Source organism: Astatotilapia calliptera, chromosome 11, assembly GCF_900246225.1.
Source record: "Astatotilapia calliptera chromosome 11, fAstCal1.2, whole genome shotgun sequence".
NCBI lineage: Eukaryota > Metazoa > Chordata > Actinopteri > Cichliformes > Cichlidae > Astatotilapia > Astatotilapia calliptera.
Window position 1 is genome coordinate 35091132 of NC_039312.1, and position 26663 is coordinate 35117794.

A 26663-nucleotide genomic window follows, 5' to 3' on the forward strand; every position below is an offset into this window, starting at 1 on the left:
TCCTGAAGGCAGCCTAACTTGATCCTGAACAGAAGCAACAGCAGCTGTTGTTCAGGTCAGAGAACTTCCGCGTGTCCACCTGATTGCAGGTAATGCTCAGGAGTAATCCTCAGCGTGGTCAGGTAATCCGTGCGTGTTTGCAGATGTTTCAGAGAGCAGCTCAGCCTCGAGATGATTGTTAGTCGATGTTTTTGATCTAATGCGCAGATGTATTTCCGGTTAGTTTATCGAGATTTGTTCGCGCGATTCTTATCTTAAAAATAAATAAATAAATAAAACAAAGAAAAACGTTGAAAAGCTCTCGTGTAGAGATAACTGCGATTTCAAAAGTCTGATATTTAGCGTCGAACTAAAAAACAAACAGCCGTTTTATTTTCCGGTAACCGCACTTCCTTATCACGCAGTGAGAAACTCCGAACCAGAATCCGCGTTAAATTCGGGGACTTTTGTTTAACAAAAGATTTTATAGCAACGTTTGAAAGTTTGATGAGTGACCAGTGGATACATGTTATCATCTTAAAATGTCAAACAAAGAGGAAGAAGCGCGCTGAGCAGCAGCCATAAGCTCATATTTCATTTGATTATTAGTTTGCTATCATTCCCGTGTTGACTGTAATACTGGTGATAATGTAAGACGCGCGTCCTTACACGTGTTGTCTTTGCTCTTCAGCTCCTCAGTCGCCCTTCAGCTGCTTCAGCTGAATCATTAAAGCGAGACTTCCAGTCAATCAATTAAAACAGGTTATTAATGATTTCAAAGTCTTTCGGGTTTTCGTAAATACCTCTTTTCACCGACATCAACTTTAAAGCAGGAAGTTAACTTTCTCTGTGTTTGTTATCGATATTTGATACCAGCATCATAAACCTGAAAACTGTGTTTTTGGTGGCCCCCATTTGGCCACCCCTGAATGTGGAGCTCTTTTAGATTCTTAAAATGTCATAAAGGCAAAATTCAGAGAATTATTGCTAAACCAGAATCATTTTCTCCTGTAAGTCTGTCTGAAGAACATCTGGAAGCTAAAGTCGATCAGCTGCTGCAAATTCCCTTCTCCTCCCTAATACTCAAACATTGTTGGCCCCTCCCTCATTGTTTGCACTTGTGGTTTTTCCAGAATTTTCCCTCTGAGCTTCTGTGACCTCTGACCTTTATCATGGCATCCACATCTATCACCACCATCGGGGGAGTGATGGTCGTGACTCAGGTCATTCCCAAGGATGACGGCTCCATCCAGCTCCAGAATGCCAGCAGCTCCACTGCACCGGCCCCTCCCCCTGTGAAAAAGACCACACCCATCCCAGTCAAGATGGACGACATAACCGTCGCCTTCATGCGGGGACAGCCGCACGCTCTCGGGGTGAGCGTCTGGACTCTGACCATCATATTCATCGCAACAAAGCACAGACACAAACACGTTTTCACAGTCAGAGCGACTTACACGTCATGATGATGTCATCACCTCTGACCAACCAGAATAAACTTTCCTGACAGTTTTTAGCTGTTCTTCAGTTTCAGAGTAATAGGAGGCTCACTAAGTCATGTGATCAGAATGGCTTATGGTAAATCTACGTAATTCAGTTAAATAAAGCTTTGGCTTTATTTAACTTTAAATCGTTAAAGGTAGGTTGAGCTAAAGGAAGACGCACATGGATCAGATTTTATTGTAATAATAAAGGTTTAATGAAGCTGCCAGAAGGCGCCTGTGACCTGTGACACCACAGGCTGCTCTCAGCCTGCACACAGGTCATCTTTGATGCTGTTTTTCAGTTTGGTGGTGTTTTAACAAGAACTTTAAAATCTGCATTATTTTTCATCTTTGCTCATGTTGCGTCTCCGTCTATGTCCTCAGGTCGTTCAGATCATGATCGGGCTGCTGTGCATCCTGTTCAGTCTGACCGCCATCTCCTCGTGGGCCATGATCGCCTACTCTCCATTCGCCCTCGGCGCCGCTGTACGTACACACAAACATGATTAATAATCTTCAGGTAAAGCCTCACAGGGGTCATGTGTCGTCTAACCACGCCTCTCTGCTGTCGTGCAGTTTGTCGTCTCCGGCTCGGTGGCCGTGGCGGCAGGGAGACGCACTTCCATCTCACTGGTGAGTTTTAGAGAAACCAGAAAGAGGATGTGTGAGTGACAGGTCAGCAAACTCAGACCTGCTGATTGCAGCTGAATGACAAACTAATGAAATACCAAAGCTGCAGCTCCTCCTTCTTGGACCATCTGTTAGTGCCGTGACCTCACAGCAGCCATATTGTTGGTCAGATGATGTCATTAAAAATGGTCCATTTCAGGGACGGTTAGCTGCAGCGGTGTGATTCCTCTGGAGCTTCGGTTAAAGTCACAGACTGTGTATCAAAGATGGATGAAGCCATTGTAGTTTGTTAGCCGCTGTTAGTTTAGCCATATCTGGTGTTTGTGCAGGTTTGGGGGTCCCTGGTGTCCAACGTGATAAGCGTCCTGATTGGCCTGGCCGGTGTGGCCTACACCTGTTGGCTGCTGGCCGAATGCCCCCCCTCCGATCGCTTCTGTGACCGACAGAGCTTCATCGAGTTCAAGGACGTAGAAGGCCTGAGGAGGAAATGCAGCCAAAATGTTTATATGCTGAATGTAAGTTTATCTCTGTCTGGTCTTCAAGGCCGGACTCTCGGTGCACCTCAGATCTGGTCCCGGGGTCTTCCCTGAGCACAGGAGCAGGTTGTTCTTTGTGTGTATTTCCTGTTTCATATTTCCTGTTTCAGGTGGTTCTTTACGGGCTGCTCGGCCTCTTCCTGGTTCTCCTCGTCCTGCAGACCTGCGTCACCATCGTCGTCTGTGTTTTCTCTGGCAAAGCCATCAGGCTCCGCACACCTTCTTCTCTCAGCGTAAGACTCCTCCTACCAATAATATTAACTCCGCCTCTCAAGAAATGCTGATGTGTTCAGTCGCAAGAGAGAAAAAAAGAAAATTAGCAAAATAATGATAAGACCTGCTGAAATACATTTTTAATATCGGCTTTTCTTGCATAAAAAGATTTGATGAATCCGAAAAATATTTTCAGTCTTTGTAAACTGGGATTATTATTATTTCCTCCTGCTTTAAATATATTTTTTCTTATCCTGTCTTCCTTCTCTCACCCCAAACAAACACAGCAGATGGCCCCGCCCCTCCCTGAGCCTGGTTCTGCTGGAGGTTTCTTCCTGTTAAAAGGGAGTTTTTCCTTCCCACTGTCGCCAAAGTGCTGCTCATAGGGGGTCACATGATTGTTGGGTTTTTCTCTGTATCTATGAAGCACCTTGAGGCGACTTTTGTTGTGATTTGGCGCTATATAAATAAAATTGAATTGAATTATCAGATAGCCAGAGATAAAACTGAAGTGCAGAGCGCTTTCACCACCCAGAAAACTTTATACAGATTACTGACACGCTGACGTGCTGGACTGTCAGGAAATGATTTATACATAGAATAAGTTTCACTTTGGTCCTTTCAGCTCCCGTCTCAAACAGACCCGACTTTTATGTCGTGTGTCCGAGCCTGAAGGCATCGCCGCAGGTTCATTTCCTAAAATGAAATTCAAGTTGAAAGATTGCTATTTTGGCGCAGTAGAAGAAATCGCGTGCACATCACAGACGCTGACGTGCAACGCGAAATTCAGCAAGTGATTAAAAAATATCAAGAGCATCAAAATTGATCTCATGGTGCACAAGAAGACTGAAGGGCCGATGTTAGTGGTGCAACGGATCACGGTTGATTTAAGCAGCCCTTTGCTGCCCAATCCGACCGGGTTAAAGCTGTTACAAAAGCTGTTGGGGTGTTTGGCTGAAGACGGAGGCCGTATTCTGTTGTGCAAAACAAGGGGTTTAAACTAGTCTACGCGTTAGTTAATGCATTGACGCCGTGCAGCCCCATGCACGGGCAATCTGCGGTAACTAGTTAACGGAGATTTGCCGCATTAATGCAGTTATGGCATTAACGTCATTTTAACGAGATTTACGCTGACAGCACTAGTTTAAACTATGATGAGCGTGCTTGAGCCACGCTATGATATCCCGTCGCACGTCCGCTTCAGTGAGAAGATCCTTCCAAGCATGCATGAGCAGGAAAAGTTTAAAGTTATGGCTGAGCTGTCCCAGGCATCTTCTGTTGCCCTAACTACAAATGGGTGGAGCTCCAGGGCAACGGAAAGCTACGTGACCGCTCATTATATCAGAGCGGAGTGGTAGATACAAAGCCCTGCACTGCCCTATACTGCATCTTAATTTGTTTTTATATAATTGCGCGGAATGAGTCTTGAGTTGAATGTTTTTTAATAGGCAAAAAATACTTAAATAAGTAAATAGTGAGTTAAATTTTTGTCTTCTTTTTTTTTTCTTCTGCTGATCCGAAAATTGATCCGATCCGCGACGAAGAAAAAACGCGATCTGATCCGAACCGTGAGACTTTTGATCCGTTGCACCACTAGCCGACAAATTGAAATGTTTCGGTTTGATGTCTGATCACCAAAAATGTGTAACTACGCCTCCTGCAGTGACGGAGGAATGGAACGGTCCATTATTCACACCTAAAGGATTCGAAACCTGAAATATTCAGCTTATTAACTCATTGAATCCCTTTAACTGAAAATGATCTGTGATTGGTTAATGAGGCTTTTGCAGGTTTAAGAGAGAAATAAAATCATGAAAACATAAAATATCAAAAATTATAGTCAAACATTTACAAGGAAAAAAACTTTATTCTCAGGTATGAAGCATTTTAAATGTTTGTTTTTGAGAACATTTCCAGAACAGCCGATGTTGATGTCGTCTGACCTTTGACCCGCAGGCGGAGTCTGATGATCGCAGAGGTCTGCTGCCACCCTACTCGCCCTGAGAGGAGGAATCATCTGAGAGCACTTCAGATGCTGCAGGAGTCTGACTCCGTCTGTCTTTTCTTGCTTTTTTTTTTACTGAGGTGTCACTGGCAACTGTTGCACAGCATTCTGGGTAATTTAGGGGGAAATCTGCCATGTTAGTGTAATCAAACCGTAATCATCATTATTACTGACAGTCATTTCAAATCACGCTCTTGTATTGTAACGTTAACACTACAATAAATTGTTTTTATGCAACTATAATGCAACAGAGCTGCATTATAGTTGCACTTTTCAAAGGGAGGCTAGAAACCCAGTCAAAGTTATGTTTGCAGATGCCTCTGACGTTTTTGTCTGACCTTCAATATGAATGTGAGGCAGCTGAGCCTCCACAGCCTCCCAGTCTCTGATTTCTCTGCATCATCTAAGAATTAAACACCTGTCACTTACAGTATTTGCACTGAATACATTTTCTGTCTTTCAAACTGCAAAAAACCTTCAGAATGTCAGTAAAAGGATTAATTGTCTCCAGCTGTTTTAGAGCCAAATAACAAGAAGAGAAATGGACTGATTCTTATATAGCGCTTTACTACGGAGCCCCGCAGGGGACATGAGAGAAAAAAAAATTAAGACGGACTTTTGCGAGATCTCGCAAAAGTTTTAGCCGCATTCTTCGGAGGCCGCCAGCTCGAAGCCGACCGGGAGGTCGAGGCAGAAAGCGGTGTTCCTCCCGGCTGTAGTAGGTCTCGACCTCCCGTTAGCTTCGAGCTAGTGGGTGTCAGATCTCCGAAAACGTTGGAGCACTTTTGCAAATATGTGACGTCTTGTAAACCGAGCAGGTATCTGACGTTTACACAACTACATTCACGCCTCAAAATATCTTAAGTGTATTTTGTGACCCAGAAAGAGTAATATTACAACTAAGTAGCTGCCGCCATTGTTGGAGTTTTGCAAGATCTCGCAAAAGTCCGTCTTAATTTTTTTTTCTCCCATGTCCCCTGCGGGGCTCCGTACTTTTCTACTCTCCCGGAGTACTCAAAGCGCTCTATACAACATGCCACATTCACCCAGTCACACCCATCCTCACAAGCACTGACTCTAAACTGAGTGCTAACAACATTCACACACACAGTCAAACTTCAATGGATGCATCGGAGAGCAACTTGGGGTTAGCATCTTGCCCAAGGATACCCGGAGGTATCGAACCTCAACCTTCCGATCAGTAGGTGACCAGCTCTACCTCCTGAGTTAAAGCCACCCCGAAAAAAGTGCTCTCAATAAAAAAGTTTCCCGATATACCTTTTCCATTTTCTGACAAAAATTTCAATGACAGGATTTCATAAACAACAAAGGTATACTCACAGTGTGTTAAAAGCCAGGGCATAAAAATGTGTCTTTAGTAAAATGATCACGTGTTTGTGCCGATCTAATATTTCAGGGGAGGCTATTCCAAAGTCTGGGACCTGCCACAGAAGGCTCCATCGCATTTGAGATTAGTCCGGACAGCATTAATTTTGAGCTACACCTCAGGGTTTTTCCTGGAACAGAAACAGAAAGGAGCTCAGACAGGTAGGAAGGGGCTCGGGCGTTAACCGACTTAAAAACAAAAAGTCAAAGTGTAAATTGGATCCTGTAGGAGACGAGAAGCCAGTGCAGAGAAGCTAAAACTGGGGTTATACGTAGGGCTGGGTATCATCACTGATTTCTAGAATCGATTCGATTCCGATTCACAAGGTCCCAAATCGATTCGATCCACGATTCGATTCGATTATCAAAACCCACCCCTAGTTATATGCTCTCTGTTTGGTAGTTAGCAGGCGAGCAGCTGCTAACTATTATAATTTATTTAATCTGGCGCACACAACATTTTACTTCAATTACAAAAAAATCCCCAAAACATTAAGTTTCTGTATAATACCATGATGGGGGAAGTTAATGGTTCAGGACTTTTCCATAAACAATAAAAAATACGAAGATTGAATCAGTTCGACCAAAACGAAGAAGAAAAGCTTTTATTTTGAAGTATGGAAGCGGAAGTTGGATCCGGCTGAAATGACCTGCAGGAGTTAGCGAGCGCCTTCTTCTCTTTTTCAGTAGGTTTCTGCTTCTTCTGCTGTGTTTCTGAGCGAGCCTGTGTATCGGGGTTAACCCGTAATCCCTTCACTAACACATGTGCAGGTTAATGTGCAGGAAGTTGTTTTTTCCAGAGCGTTTTACTTCCGCTAAACGAGGGTGTTAGCTAAAGTTAGTTAGCTTTGTGCACAGTTTGAGCCCAAAGTCCCAGCTGTTGACAGCTGTTCTGCTAACAGGCGGTCTGTATTTGTCTGGTTTAAACAGCTGGACTCGGCACTAAAGTTATGAAAATGAGCTGCTTAATGAACACTTGGTTGTTTGAATGAATATAATAATATAATGTGTTTTCTTCTGAAATGGCTCATGTCTGCTTTTTCCCAGCGCTGTTTTTATTCGCAAAGTACTTTTATACGTCCTTTAATAACGAACGTAAAACTGACTGAAGTTAAACATGTCTCATTCAAGACAGACCAGGCCAAGAGGGCCGCACAAATGACAACAAATATAACATTAACCGTTTCAATAAAGGTGTTTGAGTGGCTAAAAAAGACCGGATCTACAGTAAATCAGAATCACGAAGACACCTACAAAACAAGTAATATCTTTATTTTATATAAAACGCTCTCAGAAGTTATCAATATCACATATTTAAAATACACTAAAAACACACAGAACCGTCACAAATCCCTTCTTAGCACAACACCGCGATCTCGCTGCCCTTTTAAATATTTCTCTTTCTCCCTTTTCACACTTGTGCTGAGTGTGAGTCATTCCAGCATTTCTAGGCCCTGACATAGAGAAGCAATGTTGCTGTGCTGTGTGATAGTTTGGAAACATGACACTGATCCAACACCTCGAGGTCCTGCAGAAGCTTCCTGCAGGATCACCGAGGCTCTCAGGATCTGTAGATCTTCACAGTCTGATGCTTTCGTGTTTTGATGATTTACTTTTGCCACTACATTAAAAAAGTAAAAGGAGTCCTGAATATGTTCTGACCAGCCACGTCTCCCACATAGTGATATGATCCTTCCAGTTTAATTAAAATGCACTTTCTCCAGTGAAAGATCAGCAGATCAAATATCCTGGGGATCGGTGCAGTTAGTTATTGATGCGTCCATCAGGATGTGGATGCTTAACTGAGTCACAGAAACAATAATGAACCAAAAACAGTTTTAGCGGAGCTGTAATGTGTTTTTCTGTGGATACATTCTGCACTGATGATATTATGAGAGATCAAAAATGCTGAAAACTTAATGAATTTAAAAAACTCTAAATTTCGTCCCATTTTATGCACTTCGTATTCTAGTATTTGGAGTATAGAGGTGAAATTGAGCAAAGATCAGCTGATTGTGAGGCGTCAGGTGGGACAAACATGTTAATGTTTTTGGATTTATTACATGTTTACAGTCATTTTAGCTTAAACTCTGTGTGTTATGTATTAAAATCAGTGATGGGATTAACGGCGTTACAAGTAACGGAGTTACTTTTTCAGTAACGAGTAATCTAACTAATTACTATTCCTATCGTTACAATGCCGTTACAGTTACTAACAAGAAAACGCGGTCCGTGACTATTTTTCAACCAACAGACGGTTGAAGCTGTGTTCAGTTTACAGCTGCAGGAAGTAGCTGTAAGTAATCTGGACGCTGCAGCTTTAGGCAGCTGCGCTCCCGCGGACGGTGATCACGAGCAAAGAGGGGAAGTTTTAGGAGTGACGTGTTGTCTTGTGTAGTTAGTGTTGTGGATAGTTCTGTGTTGTGTGTCAGAACAATGAGGCGGCTGCTGTCTCCAGGTAGAAACAGGAGTGACACACCTGCTGCTGTCAGACCTGCAGGCATCAGGCTGTGATGTTTGCAAAACGTGTGCATATAATTTTAAAACTGTCAGTTTATGTTTGCATTTGAAGTTATGAAATATGATTCATTAAACATGTTTGTGGTTGTTACAGTAAAAATATCACTTTTTCTACTCGGGTTTTATGTTTTTTGTCTGATTTGAGATCAGTTGTGTTACAGTTTGTCAAAATGAAAACATGCCTGTAGATTCAGACACGTGAGGCTGTGCTGATGAGACCAAACAAGGCAAAGGAAACAGCTTTTAAAGGTGAAATGTGGAGGAACGCAATAGTTACTTTTCAAGTAACTAATTAACTCAGTTACTAACTCAGTTACTTTTTTGAAGAAGTAACTAGTAACTATAATTAATTACTTTTTCAAAGTAACTTGCCCAACACTGATTAAAAGGGAGTGGACTGTCCTTTCAAGGCGTGTTGTGGTCACGTGTTCAGCTCCCGCAGACGGACGTGGTCGGGGTCGAGGGGTCGCCATGGATAAAGTGAGGAGGATCCTGGTGTGTGTGTGCAAAGAGCGAGCGGCTCCACGGCGAGCTCAGTTTGTTCAGGTTGGTGCAGATGTCGTCTCACACCATCTTTAGAGCAACAGAGGGGGCGCTGTTCTCATCTTTCTTCTTCTTGATGTGTGTCAGAGTGTAACGGGTCACTTCACTGACAGTGGCGAGGATGAGGTGGAGGTGAGCTGCACGCTGGAGAAAAATCAGTTCATTCTTTACAAAGGAGACAGAGGGCGAGGGGTCCCGCTGAAGGTCAGACACGCTGAGCATTCGCTCCTCTGCATCCGCACTCAGTTCAATTTAATTCAGTTGTATTCATACGGCAAGTTTCACAACAACAGCTCAGGGTTTCCTGCTGTTTCTCTCTCAGAGGCCTGCTTTCTGTCCCATCAAACACCTGTCAGCCACGGACGCAGCTGCAATCCCATTGGACATCCAACAGCGTGGAGTGGATGTGGGTGTGGCTATCCTCCTGCAGACAGCCAATCAGAGAGTGTTGCTGACACGGCGGGCAAAGGAGCTTCGCATATTTCCCAACGTCTGGGTTCCTCCAGGTTCAGCACACAGATCTGTGTTTGCACACATTATTAAACACACACACACACACACACACACACACACACACACACACACACACACACACACACACACACTCGTTGTTACGGGTTTTCTTGTTTTGTAACGCTCTTCGTGTATTGTGTTGATATTTAGGAGGTCACGTGGAGCTAGATGAGACGGTACATGTTTCCTTTGCTTCCCAGCATCATTTTACGTGTCGTTTAGTCAGTGTGACGACTTCTACAACAAGGCAAACGAGGTTAACACAAAGTAACTGTGTGAACTTTATTCCTGTAACGTGTGAAGCTGCTGGGTGCAGGTCTGAGAGAGCTGCACGAGGAAACTGGACTCAAACTGGAGCCGGAGCAGGTGTCTCCAACAGTGCTGGGCCTGTGGGAGGTGAGACGGTGACCCGACTGTCTTTTAGTCACTGCCTGCTGCTCTTATTTACATCGTACGCTGTGAGGTTATATATGTCACAGCCCTCTGTGTGTTCTGTCTGACCGTCAGTCGGTGTTTCCTCCCATGCTGTCCAGAGGACTTCCTCAGAGACACCACGTAGTCGTCTACATGCTGCTGCACTCGTCTCTCACTCACCTGCAGTTACAGGTAACAGCTACGGGGGCTCGGGCTGCCTCCCCTTTCATGGTGGATGTGATTTTGGATCATTTTGGCACCTAATGAATGATTTGACATGATCTTTTGTCTACGTGATGTTGGATGATGATAAAATGGACCCAGCAGGCACAACTCGGCTGTTACTTTAATGTTTTTGTGAGGTTGCCCCTTTGTCTCTAACATTTGTCTCGTTGTGAATGATCCCCTCTGCTGTTATTTTAAAGTGAGCTGGCCTCTTGTGTGATTCCTCTCGTTGTCTGCACCCGCAGCCCTCTCTCAGGCCTTCGCCTGCTGAGGTCAGCGCGTGTCTGTGGGCGGACAGCCGGCTGGTCAGAGCCATCGTGTCTGCTGTGGACGGAGACGACGCCAGCGTTCAGCTGGACGACCTGCCGAGCAGCATCAGGTATCACGGGTTTAGATGCAGAGCTGGACGCCACGAAGCTTCCAGCTCACAGAGTTTGTGCTGATGTCAATACCTGAGATGTGCTTGTGAGTCCATTAGAGCTCAGCTGCTTGTGTTATGAAGCACAGCTTGTTTTGTAGTTGTTTTCTACAGGAACAGAGAGGATGCTGTGCATCCTGTAAATTGTGTTCTTGCCTGTTATGTATGTGAGGCTTTGTGTGGCGTCCTGGCCTGACAGCTCAGAGACAAAAAACGCATGCTGCCCTCACAAAACCTGCAGACACTGACATCAATGCAGCACAAACTGCGAGCTGGATGTGTCACGGCACGGGCATGTGCTTCTTCTCTGAGCCCTTCTGTGTCTCCAGCGTGTCGCAGGTCTCTGCAGACGGAGCTCTGACCGAGTCTTCGATGCCTCTGGCGGTCTTCACCAGTCGCGCTCCAGCCAGCGGTCCCGACGTGGAGCGGGTCAGCACCGGGACCAAGTTCGCCCTGGAGCTGTGGCTGAGGAGCCTCGATGTCCCTGACCTGTGACCCCGACCCCCTGTAAAAGCCCACCCTGCAGACATCAAGAAGGACGCACAGGGACGAGAAAAATGGTGCCGCTGTGGATCCCACTGCTGTTCTTCACTGAAACACTGCAAGTCATGTGTGTTTTACTTCAGGCCAGCAGGGGGCGGTGCAGGCCAGTGCACAGGTGGCTGTTTAACACAGGAGAGGAGGGGGTCACACAGCTGTTTAATCAGCTCATCTTTCAGTCTCATGAAAAAACAGTAAAACATATTAATGTACAAACTTTTATCAGGTGTCACTCTGAAGGTGCTCGTGTTCGCAGCGTCACATTTCTGTAGAAATGATATAATAAACCCGTATTTTTGGTTGTGGCGTCTCCTCAGAGACGTCCGAGAAGACGAGTTTTCCAAAATCCTGTTTCGGAGTACGACGTCCTGGACTTATTATCTGGAACGATCATGTCATTCAAATGAAAATCTGTTTCCTTTTCACATAAATTCGATTTTTATTATTTAAATAGAAGTTTGCACTGCACAGCATACCTCATCACGGGCAGAGGAAGCTCGTGGACTGTGGAAACGTAAAAACTGGATGTTTGCTTAGTTTGTTTTTTGACACTGCAATAAATATTCTGTCCTGAACTCTTCTGGTTATATTTATTTCTTGTTTTAATATTTAGCTTTTCAGAGCCGGCCTCTCTGCTCTTTCACTCACTGTCAGTCCTCGTGCCTGAGCAGTTGCAGACCAGTGTTTTGTCTTTGTTGAACCACGCTGACCTCATTCAAGGATAAAACAGGAGCCAACGCATGGAAACCAGTGTTGTGACAACTAAGCAAAGAACAGAGTCGGAGAATATCTGATCTGAAATTATTGACACGTAAAATTCTATATTTCCAGTCAGATTGAACGTAGACGTTTTAACTGAACGATTTACATTTATATACTATTTTAATTTGTGACTATATCAGTAAAGTTTGGGGGAAATCGAAGAGTTAAAACTGCGTCCCTCCAACCATCTTCTGCAGTTAATTTCTGTTTCTAAGGCAGACGTGCAGAGTTTCAGCTCTTTTTCATGAATCATATCTTCTTCCTGTCGCACAGGATGGAAACCTGACAGCCTCTCTGTTTGGCTTTCTGTTGTTTCCATCAGCTTCAAAGCAAAACAAGCAGGTAGACAATATGAAGGAGGAACCCGAATAAGACTGAGGGAGTACAACAGACTAAAGAGACTGCAGAGAGAATGAGGCCCAGGTGAACTCGATCAAGACAGTGACAAGAGCTGACTTCCTGTTTCAAAAAGAAGCCCCACCTGCTCTCCAAACCTTCTGTTTGTGAGAGGCTGCCAATCAGAAGGAAGTTGGTTTATAAGGAGACCTCAAGTTCACATGGAAGGTGAACTGAGATCAACTCAAGTCCTGCTGTTGGATGATAATTTTTTTTTTTAAACTGAATCTTGCATATTTATTCTAGTAGAGCCCAAGACGTTAAGTAAAGAGGTGAGAATCAAGTAAAGCTGCTTTAAAATGCTTTTATGAATCTTGAGAATAAGTGACTTCCTGTGTGCGCTGTGAACACGCGGCGCTGTACAGGTGTACTAAGCACGATGTTTGTGACCTGGCTCAGTTTCAGATAACCAGCTGTGGTTGCGGTGGTTGGCCACACCTTTAACCAACGAAACCAGGAATGACATCAGTTTGGATCAGAAGTGTTATCACTTCCCTCCCAGGGTGGAGCCTTTCCATCCACAGTGCCTGAGGTGCACCACCCTCCCACTCTGTGTTTCACTACTTTCATATGTTTTGCAGGAGACGCCGCTGTCACACATGACTCTGTGACTCCGCAGCCCTGTCTAACCTGGACCGGTCTCACTGGGATTCAATAGTCCTGACCTACATTTTGTTTTTAAAAAAGCTCCAGAGTAAAATTTCACACTGCTGCCAAGAAAGAGCTGCGCCTGAGCCAGATTTGGGGACACCCACGTGTGATTTCAAGCCGGGCTACAGACCAACTTATGTTTATATCTTTTCCTTAAAGTGTCCCAGTGCGCGGTACAGGTGCATCGCTTATTCATGCAGTAATAAGAGCAACCACCGGCCTCTGTGTGGTGTTGTAATGGAGACAATGGCATGACAGCACGATCTCAAACAAATGGCAACCTGTGATACTCCCAGCTCCTGTCCCACAGGAGAACAGCAGGGATGGTGGGTGTGGAAAGTCATGGAGAAAGTTCAATTCTGATCAGACACAGAAGCAGAGCCGAGAGGAGGCCGGAGAGAGTAAGACCGCACACAGCGTCGCTCAGCATGTGTCGAATCTCATTAGTCTGCTTAAATAATGACCTTGAATCCAACAGGGAAGTCTGAAAAACTGTTACAAAGCCCAGCTTCATAGGAGGAATAAACCCGAAGTGTTCCAGGTTCATTCCATGTAAAATCAATCAAACTTGGGTAAACTTTGAGGAGACATCGTGTGGCCTCGGTGGCTGCTTAATCAAGTTGTGTCATATTTGATGGCTCCTGGTCATAAATCCCTCGATTTTCCTCTTTTAACAAAGCTCACAGCTGTGCAACAGCAACATTGATGGTCACGTGTTCAATAAGAGTTTGTCTGAGGATGAACTGATTTCTGAGCAGCACTGAACACACCATAAGAAAGTTTGGTTATAAGTCAGAAGCTGAACCAGTCTAGACCTGGATGAGCCGTCACTGTGAAACTGTTCAAAGTGTGAAGGTGACATTTTTCATGGCTTCAGTAAATATACTAAAGTTACTGTAGAAAAAACGTCAGCTGATTCTGGCGGTCAGGTGACAGGACAACACGACAGGATGTTCCTGGCAGAATATTTTGTATTTTACAAGAAGTTATTTTTAGCACTTAAATCCACCGAAATCATTTCGATTCATAGTTTTTTATTGTTTTCCATTTTGAATAAAGCATCATTGTTCCATACGCCAGAGAGCATCAAGTTCAACAGTGCGAGGCGTTCAGGTGCATCACTGCAGAATCGGAAATCATTGAAGTGATAAAGAAGAAAAATAAAACAGGAAATGCTGATGAGAACAATCATATGTGGCTGTATGTGTGTTCATGCTCCCTCCTACATGCGTGGCACATAAAAGCTCCTAAAAATCTGCAGAAACACAAAGATGATGGATTTTTAAAATCACACCACTGTAGATATCTGTATATGATTACTCCACATTAACCCAACATCACTACATCTTCTCGTCCACCGAAATCTTTTGTGTTATTTCTTATAATAAGGAACACTAATAGCTTTATTTATAGCTAGCTGTTTTTAACATTTAGATGAAAAGGATTTGTCCTACACACTCGTTCATAGTTTGGTACTTGAAAGGTAAAGGGCGACTTTTGGCTGCTCAATAAACTGAATGTGACTTTTTGAAAAGAGAAAATAATTCGATTGTGTAACAAAGTTCCTGCCCTGACGTCAGCATCCATAGGGAGGTTTGTGGAAAGGCAGACACTCCTGAGCTGTCCGAGCTCGGGCTGTTGTGTTCCTGAGGTGAATAAAAAGTAAAAGTCAACAGAACGGCCGAGCCCTGTCGCGGTCATACGAGCTTCCTTTCAAAGCATTCGCTCAGGTGAGTCAGGCAGATGAATACCTATCAGCCTGTCAGTCATCATGAAACCCGAGCCCTCAAGCGCATTACACATGTGTTATATCTAAGGGCGTTTATAGCACTGATTACAGAGGGCCTGACATGTTTCCTGTTATGAGATGTTAAAGCTGGATTTGGATTTAGAGTCCAGATTTGCCCGAACGACCCACCCAGCAAACATTTCCACCCTGACCAACGTCAGCTGAGGTCGTCTCTCAGCATCGTCTCGGTTTAAAAACAGCTCTGAAATAAAAGTTGTGCTGCTGTCAGAGAACCAATTCTGCCATTGGCAGGACTGTTTGTTCAAATGCTGTTTTATATTTTTTATTGATGGCTGATGTTTATGGCACTTACATATGTCAGAAATATGTTAGTATTTAAAAGTAGAATGGGAGGCAGAGCCTTCAGTTTTCAGGCCCCTCTTCTGTGGAACCAGCTTCCAGTTTGGATTCAGGAGACAGACACTATCTCTACTTTCAAGATTAGGCTTCAAACTTTCCTTTTTGCTAAAGCATATAGTTAGGGCTGGACCAGGTGACCCTGAATCCTCCCTTAGTTATGCTGCAATAGATGTAGGCTGCCGGGGATTCCCATGATGCACTGGGTGTTTCTTCTTCACTCACTATGTGTTCACAGACCTCTCTGCACTGAATCATATCTGTTATTAACCTCTGTCTCTCTTCCACAGCATGTCTTTATCCTGTCTTCCTTCTCTCACCCCAACCAATCACAGCAGATGGCCCCGCCCCTCCCTGAGCCTGGTTCTGCCGGAGGTTTCTTCCTGTTAAAAGAGAGTTTTTCCTTCCCACTGTCGCCAAAGTGCTGCTCATAGGGGATCATATAATTGTTGGGTTTTTCTCTGTATGTATTATTGTAGGATCTACCTTACAATATAAAGCTCCTTGAGGCGACAGTTGTTGTGATTTGGCGCTGTGTACATAAAATTGAATTGAACTGAAGGCTTCATCTGTAACGTGGTACCTTCTACATTTAGATGAATATAAGATATTGATGCTGTGGAAACGATGCGTTAAAGTTAAACAAAGACAAATTTGTAACAAGATAAATACACATGATGACAAACAACGATACAATAAACTTTTGCAGATTTGTTTATTCAGATAAAATATAAAAGATTTTAAAAAAGCCCAGAGAAATGGAAACCTAAAACGAGTGAGCGTGTTTCTCTTTGCTGGTAACGGTTGCTGTGATGCTGACTCAGTTCAGAGCCCATCCCAGCCTCTTTATGTTGATATCGGCTTTATCACTCCTGCTAAACGCTCCCAAGTTCATACATTCCTCCGCAGCTCCGCCCGCTCCACGCCCGCATTCTCTTTCTGTCTTTGTGACCGAGCTGCTTTGTTGGAAAGAATAAACTTAGACTTTGGTTTGAAAAGATGAATCAAACCTGCAACAATGAGGATTTGCTTTCAGGCCACGATTGTCCTGCTGCAAACATAACAAACAAAAAAAGTGGGACATTGGAGCCGCTGCCAAACCAACACACGCAATAAAAGTACAAATAATAGCAAAGTTATTACCAAGAAAGAAAAACAGTGGGAAAAAGAAGCACGAACATTTTTCAAAAACCCTCAATAGTCTTAAAAATAACACGAAGAATTGATTTAGGTGTAAAAAGAAGAGTACCATGGGACACAAGTGGAAACAGCTTCATATCATGTGAACTGTCAGTGTCACTGGCAGCTATAGAAACAGTGAAAACATGGAGCATATATAATTACAGGCACAACAGTGTGTTTGTATAGAAAACCACGTTTTGTATTCTGTAGCTTTTTATATCAATAATTATATAATTAAATGGCTGCTGAGTAGGTGAGACATTAATTCTCCAACAGTAAGGAGGGAAAATACATGTATGAAATGTTTAAAGTGTATTTATGCACTGGAACTGCACCTCAGCAGCCACTTCATTAGGTACACCTGGAAACGTTCCTGGAAACCAGATTTTGGTCCATGTCGATGTGACATCATCGTACAGCTTCCTCCACATCTCAAAGGCGCTCAGTGGGACTGAGATCTGTGACTGTGGACGTCATCTGGGCACCGTGAATTCATCGTCATGTTCAAGAAACCAGTTTGAGACGATCTGAGCTGTGTGACACGAGCAGCCAATCAGAAGATGGTGAATGTGGTCATAAAGGTTTGGACACGGTCAGTGACAAGACTCGGGTCGGCATGGAGTTGAAACGATGCTCGGTCGGTACCAAGGGGCCCCAGTCCATCACACCACCGGCAGCGTGAACCGTTAATACGGCAGGGCGGATCCATGCGTTCATGCTGTTTACACCCAGTTCTGATCCTACGGACTCGGTAGATCAGTGTTTTTGTTTTTGGTGAGTGTTTGTGAGCTGTAGCTTCTGTTTCCTGTTCTTAGCTGACAGAAGGGGCCCCCGGTGTGGGCTGCTGAAGCCCATCTGCTTCGAGCTTCGACGTGTGGACGCTGGAGAGACTGTTGCTTTTATCAGCTGAGAGGTGTCCATTCTCATGGACCTCTGGCGGTGTCTCCCAGCTGCTCACTGCTGTTTTCTCGCTTTTGGACCGTTCTCTGTGAACTTGGAGATGGTGGTGTGGCAACATCCCAGCACATCTCCTTTTTCTGAAATGCTCAGACCAAAGTCACTTAAATCACTTCAGCCTGGCTTGAGCATGTCCAGATGTGTGAACGCACTGAGTTGGAGCCATGTGATTGGCTGATTAGATATTTGGATGAGCCTAACTGGTGTACCTAATGCAATGGCAAGTGAGGGTACATCCTGTCGCAAAAAATGACAAAAGATAAAGAATAAGAAGAGAAATAAAAGGTAATCTAGCCTAACGATAGTCACAACATCAACTTAGGAATTAAAACTAATGTGAAATGATTTTGATTTGTAAGAGGAAACAAAGCCAAAGTAATACTGGTCAAATAGGAACGTAAATATGGAAGATTTTTCTAAAGATTGCAAAATGTGACAGACTGGAAGGAATGGAAATCAGATACATGTAAAATTTGTGTTATAATTGTGACAACATAATAAAAATATGATAACAAAAGTAAAATATAAATGCGCCTAAATCCACCGATCAGTGCAACTGCGTTTCTGATTTTTCTGTTTTGTTTCCCTTTAAATAAAATTGTATTTTCTGCTTTTTGTTGAGACCTTTAAAAAAAACAGCAAAGCAACAACAACAGTTTTTGTTCAGAGAATAAATTAATGTTCATGACATTAAAACAGTAATTATGACAGATGTTTGTAAAAAAGACTGAGAGATACAAAGTAAACGTGTTGCGTTGGTCTGATCCTCGATGAGTGGGCGTCTAGCTCGGCCGCTCGGTCTGCTCCTGGAAAAGACGAACGACGGGATGAGCATCGAGATTATTTAAGCAGCACTCGTTCCTCACTTATTCACCAATAACACAACAACTGTGGGCGGAAGCAGTGAATATTATCTTAGTTATTGATTTTGGAAAGTGACAATAAGTGTCATAAATCCTGCACCGTCATCGGGGTCATAAAGGGGGAAAAGGTGGAGAATGTAAACTGTGACTGGCAGGAATGATTTACAGACGTATGAAAAGGCGTCACTTTACCCAGCGCTGATAACAAAAGCTAAAGTATTTTAGTGGCTGGGTTTTTAAAATATTTACTAAAACCAATATTCACTCAGCCCTTGTTTGTCCAACTCCTTTCAGTCATAGTCACTTTATTAAATTATGGGAAGGTTCGACCTGGATTTTTTACATTTCCAGTTTAAACTTCAGTTGACTGTGACTATCCCAGTCCACAATCTGCAGTTTCTCTAACGTCCACTAGAGGTGCCAGCAGTGAGTCAGTCTGTTTAGTGCGTGATACAAAATGTATGGAAGCCCGTTTCCGCCACTAAATAAAAACAAAAAAGCTAGTATCCATAACTCGACATTTCGAGAAATATAACTCAAAATTTCGAGTTAGCTCTGCCAATCAAAAATATACGTGAATGAGGTCGCTTTCTTGTTACCCGGAAGCATATGGCGCAGAGGAGCGCGCACTCAAAAACGGATCCCAACAAATTGGCGCTTTGGCGAGTACGTTTGCTGATAGTAACACCGTGTGATTCAGCTAATAACACGGGGATTTCATCATTTGAAGCCAGGCTGAAAACACTCAGCAATCTGTGCATTCACGACTGGATGTATTACCGGTAGCTTAGCTGTAGCATTTGTAGCTGAGGGCTTCAGCTTCCGGGTAACAAGGAAATGACGTCATTCACGTAGATTACTGATTGGCAGCGCTAACTCGAAATTTCGAGTTGCTTTTCTCAAAATTTTGAGTTAATATGTCGAAATTTCGAGAAAGTAACTCGAAATTTTGAGTTATGGATCCTTTTTTTTAGTGGCGGAAACGGGCTTCCATAAAAATGTCTCTATCGCTAATATCCTAAACCTAACATCTGTCCAGCAGCTCGAGAAGACGTTTACAGGTTAACATAGCCTGCGTAGCACGAGCCGATAACTCCACCTTCTCTCTCTGATGGACGGGCCGATCGATGATGTCACATGTGTGTCCGCTGTCTCAGGTCATTGTGTGCTAAATAAGGTCTGTAGTTAACAGGTTAGAGACCTTTAGATACCGGGACCCAAAGTTGGAACATGTGACGTGTCCCTGAGGTGTGATTGTTACGGAGTACAGCATGGTGAGAATCCCCACTAAGCTTTTGGGTTGGCATTACTTTAGACTTTTTTTGTATTAATTGCATGCTTTGGCGTTTCTTTGTGTTTGGTGTGAGGTGTGGGCCACACCCACGTGGGAGTGCAGACTCTACTCTAGTCCAGCTGCCAGCTGTTTGGAGTTGAGTACAGGGAGCAGCTGATTGGGGAGGACTGGAGCCCTTCTCTATGAAGGGGAGAGGAAACAGGAAGTGGGGGTTGTTGTTGTCTTTTAGTAGGACACTGGTGCAGCAGGGAAGCCTCGAAGATTCCAGGATGAAGTTTGCACATTTTAATGGAAACGATCCCTGAAAGAACCCTGACCGCGGTGGCTTTGGGCCTTGGATTCCTGGCCAGAGTTGTGTCTTCAGCCAGTAGTTTGACCAGGAGAAAGAAAAAATAAATCTTGTGTACCCCATTGCAGTGTGCGTGTGGTGGTTCCTTACTGGTCAATGTTAGAGCTACTACTTCCTCGTATGGAGGCCATTTTGGGCCTTACGTAACATGATGACAGATGTTGATGTATGGTGATGAAATGTGTTCATTCATGTGTTTAATGTCACTGAACGTGGAGGAACTTGTACACAGATTATTTTCTGCATGAGCCTGTCGGGTCTTTGCTCAGGGATCCAGGATGATGCTAACTTCTGAGCTGGCCTACGAAAAACCAGTGACAAATATCCAAAGTGAGGACACAGTGTGACATGTCCTCACGAGCATCAGGGGCGAACAGGCGGGTGGCCTCTGAGGACTTCCGAGAGGTTACTGTGGCCCTCTTTGTGAGCACATGATTAATTTTACGTGAACCCTTCAAATATTTGTACGTTTGGACTTACGTATTGTCTCCCATTGGTGGCTTCAAAGCGCCCGTGAGTGGTGTAGAGAGGGATGTCGTCTCTGCTGTTCAGGTGGTCGTAGGGACTGAAGCCTTGGGAGCGCCCCCTGTAGCAGCAGCACCACACCAGCTGGAGAGACAAAACAATTAGCCTGACTCAGTCTGAATGTTTAAAATCCACAGTGATGATGAAAGGAGGAAGCTTATTAAACACGACATATGTTTGCTGCGTGCAAATATACATGGCCATCAGACAGAAACTTAGACTGTCTGCTGAGGGCGCTCGTGCCAATCATGTGCTCCGATCAGTGTTTGTTATTGTTGTTGCCACATAAATGCACAGAATCTGAAGTTTTCCTCAGTAATAAAGAAGCATTTCTGCTGCTACTATGGGGAGTGGCTGTTTCAGTCTCAGATTTGTGTGAATTCAGTGAACTCTGAGTCAGTATTTTATCCCCTAATGGAAAACGCTCTGACTTTGGTCCAGCTCCGGGGCAAACGCTAAATGCCGGTGTCGCGTTTCACTGCTGATCATTGCTCTGGCAGCGAAGAATAAAAGTCCTGTAGTCCTCGTCCATGAGTCAGAAGTGTGGTGTTTCTTATAATCGCTCAAACCTCGGGGGCATTTGCCTTTTTTTCTTTTCTTTCTTTTTTCTGCTGCCTCAGATTTCTCAGTCAGCAAAACAATCAGGATGTAAAGCTAAAATGTAAAGTTGGTGCTGATAAAAATCTACAGGGTGAGCAATGATTGAATTAAGCAGCAAGTCCTGAAGAACATGCAGGACTCAAATAACGAGCACGTTACTCTGGAGGAAGAATGTGCTGAGACCGCAGCAGGCTGCAGATGTCACCCGCACCTTTCAGACACGCTTTGATTACTGGGATGAAAGCTCAGCAAATTTGTGTTGATTTCTTAGTGGTTAAAAAAAGGCAACCCTGAGCTGACTGCAGTAACTCTGAAGACAAAGAGGATATTTAAAACTAGACGGAAAGAAAGCGGAGAAGTCCAAAGACCTGCTAGAAGCATGTAAGGTAATAACTGGTTTGGTCTCGGGCCCGAGGATCTGATACACTGCACAGATTGTTCAATTTGTGCTCTAATTACAACAATGTCACCATGTTGCCCAGCAACCACCGACCAACAGGATAACATTACATTTATTTAGCAATTCTTCAGATAGAAAACATTAGAGAAACATTTTATTTGAATTTCGTAACATTAACGTCTAATTTAACTTTAATGTTATGATATATGACATTTTAATGCTGGCATGTTGCCCGGCAACCACCTAACAATGAACTATAATGGCATTTATGATGGTAAATGTGACAGTGGCAGTAGATCAAATGGAAATAATAAGTCGGGTGTCATGGATACACGAAACGTCCAGATTCTGTCTGAAAAGACGAGATGCAAACTTTACTGCTGATCGGTTCCTGTTAGAGTGTAAAAAATATTATTTCAACAATACTTAAAGTTTGTACAGGCCGACGTCTTAGAGCAGCCACTGTGAGGCAGCAGTGTTGTGACCGTGGGTACCCTTTGTGAAAAGTTGGGTTGTGATTGCCGCCATTCCCCAACTCTGTGGTTCTCATGACCACTGATCAATGGTCATGAGGATTTTCATATTAATGATCAAGGAACTGACCTCCCAGCACATTGTTCATGCAGGGCTGCCAGTTTCAGTCATTGTGCAAATGTACAGTTTATAATATTGGGGAAGGAGTCGCCTGGATGAGTGACGAAAGGTTTCTCCCACTGAAAACGTCCAGGTGAACAGAGTCAACCTTTTGGGTTTGTGTTGTGTTTGGGATTGCAGGACCAAAGTGCACCTCTGTAAAGGAAACACTTGATTCGTAGTTTACGAAAATAAATGTTGAACGACTGAATTGACTGAATTCAAATTGTGATGATGCCCTGACCTAATGAGGCCAGAAACATGATGCGGAGGATTCTTCGGGTGTGTCTGTGAGATGCAGCTTTGATAAAATGCTGCTATTTGAAACCCTAGCAGTGGCAACGCAGCGGTTACCGAATGTGGCGCAGTCCCTGAACGCACCGCGGACCAGAGGCAGTGTGTTGGTCTCCATATTTGCTGAGATGGATTGTGGGGTGTCTATAAAGATGTGATTTGACTTCCTGGAGTGAAGGTGAAATGTGTGCACTCACCAGTCCGATCAGCAGCAGGAGCAGCAGCAGCAGAACCACAGCCGCCAGGACCAGCAGAGCTATGCCCCACCCAGGAACCCCCGCACTGCTGCCGGCCGCAGACGCCGCTGTGCTCTGGGTCGTACTCGTGGACGTGCTCGGAGTTGTGGTCGACTGGTTTGTGGCCGTTCCGTTGCTCTCTGTGGAAGGGGGGGATGTCGCGGAGGAATTGGTGTTGGTGCCGTTACCGGGCGAAGCGGTTGTAGAGGTTGTGTTGTTTGCTGAAGAGCTGTTGTGCGGGGTCGTGACATTCAGAGAGGCGGTTGTCGGGTTCGTCGTCACTGCGGTGGTGTTGGTGGCACTGGGAACAGATGTACTGGTGGTGTTGGTGGCGCTGGGAACAGATGGACTGGTGGTGTTGGTGGCGCTGGGAACAGATGGACTGGTGGTGTTGAGTCCAGCAGATGTTGGTGCGTTGTTAGAAGAGGTGCTGAGGGTTGTTGTTGTGTTGGTTGAGTCTGTTCCAGAGGCCACTAATGGAACAAGAACAGTTTTAAATAAACTCAGTCAATCTTATGATGACTGTGACCGAGGCAGGAATCAAAGGTATCGATGTGGGAGTTTAATGAGGCTGCAAAGTGCCGTGTATGCTACTCCACTGCCTTCATTTCACTCTGCTCACCTCACCTGTGAGCTCAGTAAACAATCACTAGTTTTAATGAATAAAACAACATGAAATCATGCTGCAATTATAGGGAAAACGTGATCATGGAGGATGATGAACTTTAGAAGTTTTAGATAGATCTTCCCACAAGGTAAAGCGAAAAATATCTGTCTCACCGACTGTTGCAAAATAACATCCTGTGTTGCTTCCGTCAGATCACTTCTTTCACACTAACAGCTGTTAAACACCAAATAAAACAGAGATCGAGTCTGTAGCATCTTTCCTCCTGACGAGGCTTCACCACCACACGTGAAGCCTCCCAAAATATCTGATGCATCTCTCACATGCTGAGGTTTGCTGATTTTTGAGGTTAAAATACTAACGATGAAGTAAATGATGAAGACAACAGACCATAGAAAGGCGCTCTGTGCTGCACTGAAACATGAGCAAGGCGAATCTCAGGGTTCGAGGCTGAGACTCACACACAAAAGAAAACCTTAGAAATCTGAATGTAACTATTTCTGGACAGTTTATCAATCAGCAGGTTAATAAATGATGGAAACAATCAGACCGAGTGAGCTCAGCTGCAGACCGTCGCTAAACTAAAGGACTATTCTTTCTCTTTTATATCTTTGACAGCTTTAGTTTCCATTGTTTAACATGTTTGTGTTCCTCTGATGCTCGATTTCTATTTTGTTTCGAGTCTGAGACGGAACAGAAAAGAGTAAAACAGAAGATCTAAAAAGGTGTAGTTTAGGTGTAGTTTTCCAACCTGAGGCGGTGAGGCTGAGAGCCAAGCAGAGCGCGAGCAGTTTCTCCATCTTTCTGCAGGAAATCCGAAAGTTTGTGACAAAGATCTCAGTGTGAGCGGCCGCCGGAGTCTGTTTCCATCCAGAGAAAGACTCCTTTATACACCCGCCTCACCTGCACACAGGTGGGGGAGAGAGAGGGGGGAGGGGCTGCGTTCCTCCGCCTCCCAACATGCCTTTGGGTTTCAGCAACAGCAGAGCTCCACTCTGTGGTCGCAGCTCAGTTTCCTGTTTCATTCTTATTTGCCTGTTTGTGCAGCTGTTTAAACCCGAGAGATAAAAACAAACCCAACGAGGAATCTCTGATCCGAGTGTGCCGACACGGAGCGCTGCAGCTTTAGGGATGGATCCATAACGTCGTAGATCAATATGGAAATAATCGCACACTCACCAGCGTCAGCAGCCCGTTAAGTGTAGATTGTACAGAAGTGTGTTTGTGCCACAGTTTTTCAGATATGTGTCAAAGCATGTGGAAAAACGCTTCTGTTTATCTTTCAACTCATCTTTGTTTATTTCTATGAATTTTTACCTTCTGATTAAAACAGTCGGTTTAGGAGAAACTGTCGCTCGACACAGACTGAAGGTTGCCAGGTTTCACCGGCTGGCTGAGTCGATGCTTCGGGCATGCGTGGCCGCACTGAGCGGGGTGTTCCCCTCACAGACGGGAGGTTAGCTGGACGAAGAGCAGCCGAGTCGTCTGTTTGCATTTATACATCACAAACTGTTCAATAAAGGACATTTTCCAGTTTCACTGAAGTTAACAAACGTTGGAACATTGTTGCTGTTTTGTGTGTAGCTGCGATTGATGCATCACACAAAACTGGTACATTTATGAGGACGTGTTTGTTTTTTTTAGTCAAGGAGCAATTTCACTTCACTTTTCAAGCTTAAGGTGGAAGACAACATTTCAGTGCTTCGAACAATAACTCAGAAGAAATGTTGACATTCAAACGTGTTTCCATTTTTCCACCGTAAGAAAAACGAGTGGACATTAATGCTTCAGCTAGCTGTGAGTCCATCGATGAAGTGTGTGTGTGTGTGAGAGCTGAGGTCTGTGCCGTGCTTGGATGAAATGTTTAATGCTGCAGAAAGCAGACATGATGGTGTCACAGCTCTGCAACAACATTTTGCAGCTGCGTGGGATCTTTTTGGTAAATTTGGTGTTTTTTAGGGCGCCGAATCCAAAGAATCTCCATGTCCCTCCATCACGTACAGGGTTTTCTGCAAACGTGAAGAGTTTCCATTTAATAAAGCACAACAGCAATGAAAAAAATCTTTGTTTCTGAACACAGATTTCAGTTTAAAAAGGGAAACTGTACGCTTAATTAAACTAGAAACCTGCGAGAAATCCTGACGAGGATTTTAAAAATATTTTTCTGGTTTCAGGGAGTAAAAATCTGTAAGAAACACTCAAGAAAATCATGTGCAGTTGTTTGGTTGCAGACCTGCGGCTAACAGCGCCGGGTCAGATGCTTACCGTTTCATTCCCCCAGGAATATTTTCCCTGCCTACAAAGAAAAAACAAGCTTTTTATTTTTAGATTTTTTAAATATTAGTGTCATTTAGTTAGTATAACCAATAAGTCTCATGAAAAATAAAGTTACTAAAGCTTTGAGGTAAATGTGGTGCAGTGCGCCCGTGTTCCTCTTTAGACTTGCTTCTGTATCTGTAACTACTAGTTTAATACTGTAACTAGTATTACAGTATTAAACTAAATCAGTACAAACTGAAAGCTGATTTAACTGTAGACTGTATATTAAAGATGGCTGTGGCCACCGTCAAGTCAGGATTTAATTTGTGAAACCCCACAGTGAAGTCTTAACATGTCTACATGCATCATCACGCGCGCAGCTTCACTCCAAACGAGACAACGAGGTGCAAAATAACATTCATGCAGTTTTAGTAACACCGAGGGCGTAAAGACAGCAGCAAAGCGTCAACTGAGGTCAAAGGTTGGTGAGAAATGCAGTCGTTTTCACAGATTCACAATCAAACATCTTTAAACAACCAGAGGAGTCGCCCCCTGCTGGCTGTGAGAAAGAATGCAGGTCGTTCCCTTTTTGACATACTGCCTGAAAATTGTGACGCAGTCACAAAATCTTTGTTCTTTGAAACAAAGCTGCACTAAGTGTCCATGTCTCATGTTGCTGCCTGATTCAGGTGAGGTGAACAGGGTGGAGCCGCAGAGCAGCTGACTGTGATTGGCTGATTATCCACAGGTAAACACAGCACACACTCGTCTTACACAGGAAGTCATTGGCCTCACAGGGGTGCGCAGCGAAGCAGACGAATGAGTTATGATGTGCTCAAATATGCTAGAACATAAACATATGCTAATATCTGCAGGGGATAAATGACTTATTTATGGGTTTTTCTGCATTAATCTCTGGCACCCGTTCCACAGATGTCTGACACATGATTGGACTTTCATGCTACTTTAGCCATGCAAGCCCCTTTTTACCGGAGGCAGAAAGCCTGAGTTAACAAACCTCACACTGAACAAAGCTGGATGACTGAACTCAACTCAACACTGAACCCTGATCAAACGAGAAGCAC

At 44.0% G+C, this 26663-nt stretch overlaps 3 protein-coding genes across 9 annotated transcripts; 2 read left to right on the forward strand and 1 right to left on the reverse strand.

The window, feature by feature from the left end:
- LOC113032754 (membrane-spanning 4-domains subfamily A member 4A-like) lies at positions 1–5280 on the forward strand. 3 transcript variants are annotated; one of them, XM_026185831.1, is made up of 7 exons: positions 1–122; positions 1113–1355; positions 1848–1949; positions 2040–2096; positions 2423–2608; positions 2740–2862; positions 4799–5280. In XM_026185831.1, exons 2-7 carry the CDS (start codon positions 1152–1154, stop codon positions 4844–4846), a joined length of 720 nt encoding a protein of 239 aa, XP_026041616.1. In that variant the 5' UTR covers positions 1–122; positions 1113–1151; the 3' UTR covers positions 4847–5280. The 3 variants fall into 3 exon arrangements, with proteins under 3 accessions (XP_026041616.1, XP_026041615.1, XP_026041617.1); XM_026185830.1 differs by having other exon boundaries at positions 2–89; XM_026185832.1 differs by having other exon boundaries at positions 31–55.
- Positions 5281–6247: 967 nt separating this feature from the next.
- Positions 6248–11981, forward strand: nudt17 (nudix (nucleoside diphosphate linked moiety X)-type motif 17). Of its 5 annotated transcripts, none has more exons than XM_026185636.1 (9): positions 6248–6395; positions 9164–9299; positions 9384–9500; positions 9619–9802; positions 9960–9985; positions 10113–10205; positions 10317–10415; positions 10694–10827; positions 11196–11981. In XM_026185636.1, the coding sequence occupies exons 2-9, from the start codon at positions 9225–9227 to the stop codon at positions 11359–11361; spliced, it is 894 nt and encodes a 297-aa protein (XP_026041421.1). In that variant the 5' UTR covers positions 6248–6395; positions 9164–9224; the 3' UTR covers positions 11362–11981. The 5 variants fall into 5 exon arrangements, with proteins under 5 accessions (XP_026041421.1, XP_026041422.1, XP_026041419.1 ...); XM_026185637.1 differs by having other exon boundaries at positions 6266–6395; positions 9187–9299; XM_026185634.1 differs by lacking the exon at positions 6248–6395 and adding an exon at positions 6671–6919.
- Positions 11982–18170: 6189 nt separating this feature from the next.
- On the reverse strand, positions 18171–24174 carry LOC113032350 (uncharacterized protein YBL113C). Its single transcript, XM_026185230.1, has 4 exons — positions 24071–24174; positions 22656–23167; positions 20487–20615; positions 18171–18306 (listed from the first exon to the last, which is right to left on the reverse strand). The coding sequence occupies exons 1-4, from the start codon at positions 24117–24119 to the stop codon at positions 18283–18285; spliced, it is 714 nt and encodes a 237-aa protein (XP_026041015.1). The 5' UTR covers positions 24120–24174; the 3' UTR covers positions 18171–18282.
- Positions 24175–26663: the final 2489 nt, after the last annotated feature.

Coding starts and splice junctions, on each gene's coding strand:
- nudt17 (XM_026185636.1), top strand. CDS start 9,225: ATGGATAAAGTGAGGAGGATCCTGGTGTGTGTGTGCAAAGAGCGAGCG. Junction 9,501..9,618: donor GGCGAGGGGTCCCGCTGAAG/GTCAGACACGCT, acceptor TTTCTCTCTCAG/AGGCCTGCTTTCTGTCCCAT. Junction 10,828..11,195: donor GACCTGCCGAGCAGCATCAG/GTATCACGGGTT, acceptor CTGTGTCTCCAG/CGTGTCGCAGGTCTCTGCAG.
- LOC113032754 (XM_026185831.1), top strand. CDS start 1,152: ATGGCATCCACATCTATCACCACCATCGGGGGAGTGATGGTCGTGACT. Junction 1,950..2,039: donor CATTCGCCCTCGGCGCCGCT/GTACGTACACAC, acceptor GCTGTCGTGCAG/TTTGTCGTCTCCGGCTCGGT. Junction 2,863..4,798: donor GCACACCTTCTTCTCTCAGC/GTAAGACTCCTC, acceptor TTTGACCCGCAG/GCGGAGTCTGATGATCGCAG.
- LOC113032350 (XM_026185230.1), bottom strand. CDS start 24,119: ATGGAGAAACTGCTCGCGCTCTGCTTGGCTCTCAGCCTCACCGCCTCA. Junction 23,168..24,070: donor TCTCAGCCTCACCGCCTCAG/GTTGGAAAACTA, acceptor TTGTTCCATTAG/TGGCCTCTGGAACAGACTCA. Junction 18,307..20,486: donor CCACCAATGGGAGACAATAC/GTAAGTCCAAAC, acceptor CGTCTTTTCCAG/GAGCAGACCGAGCGGCCGAG.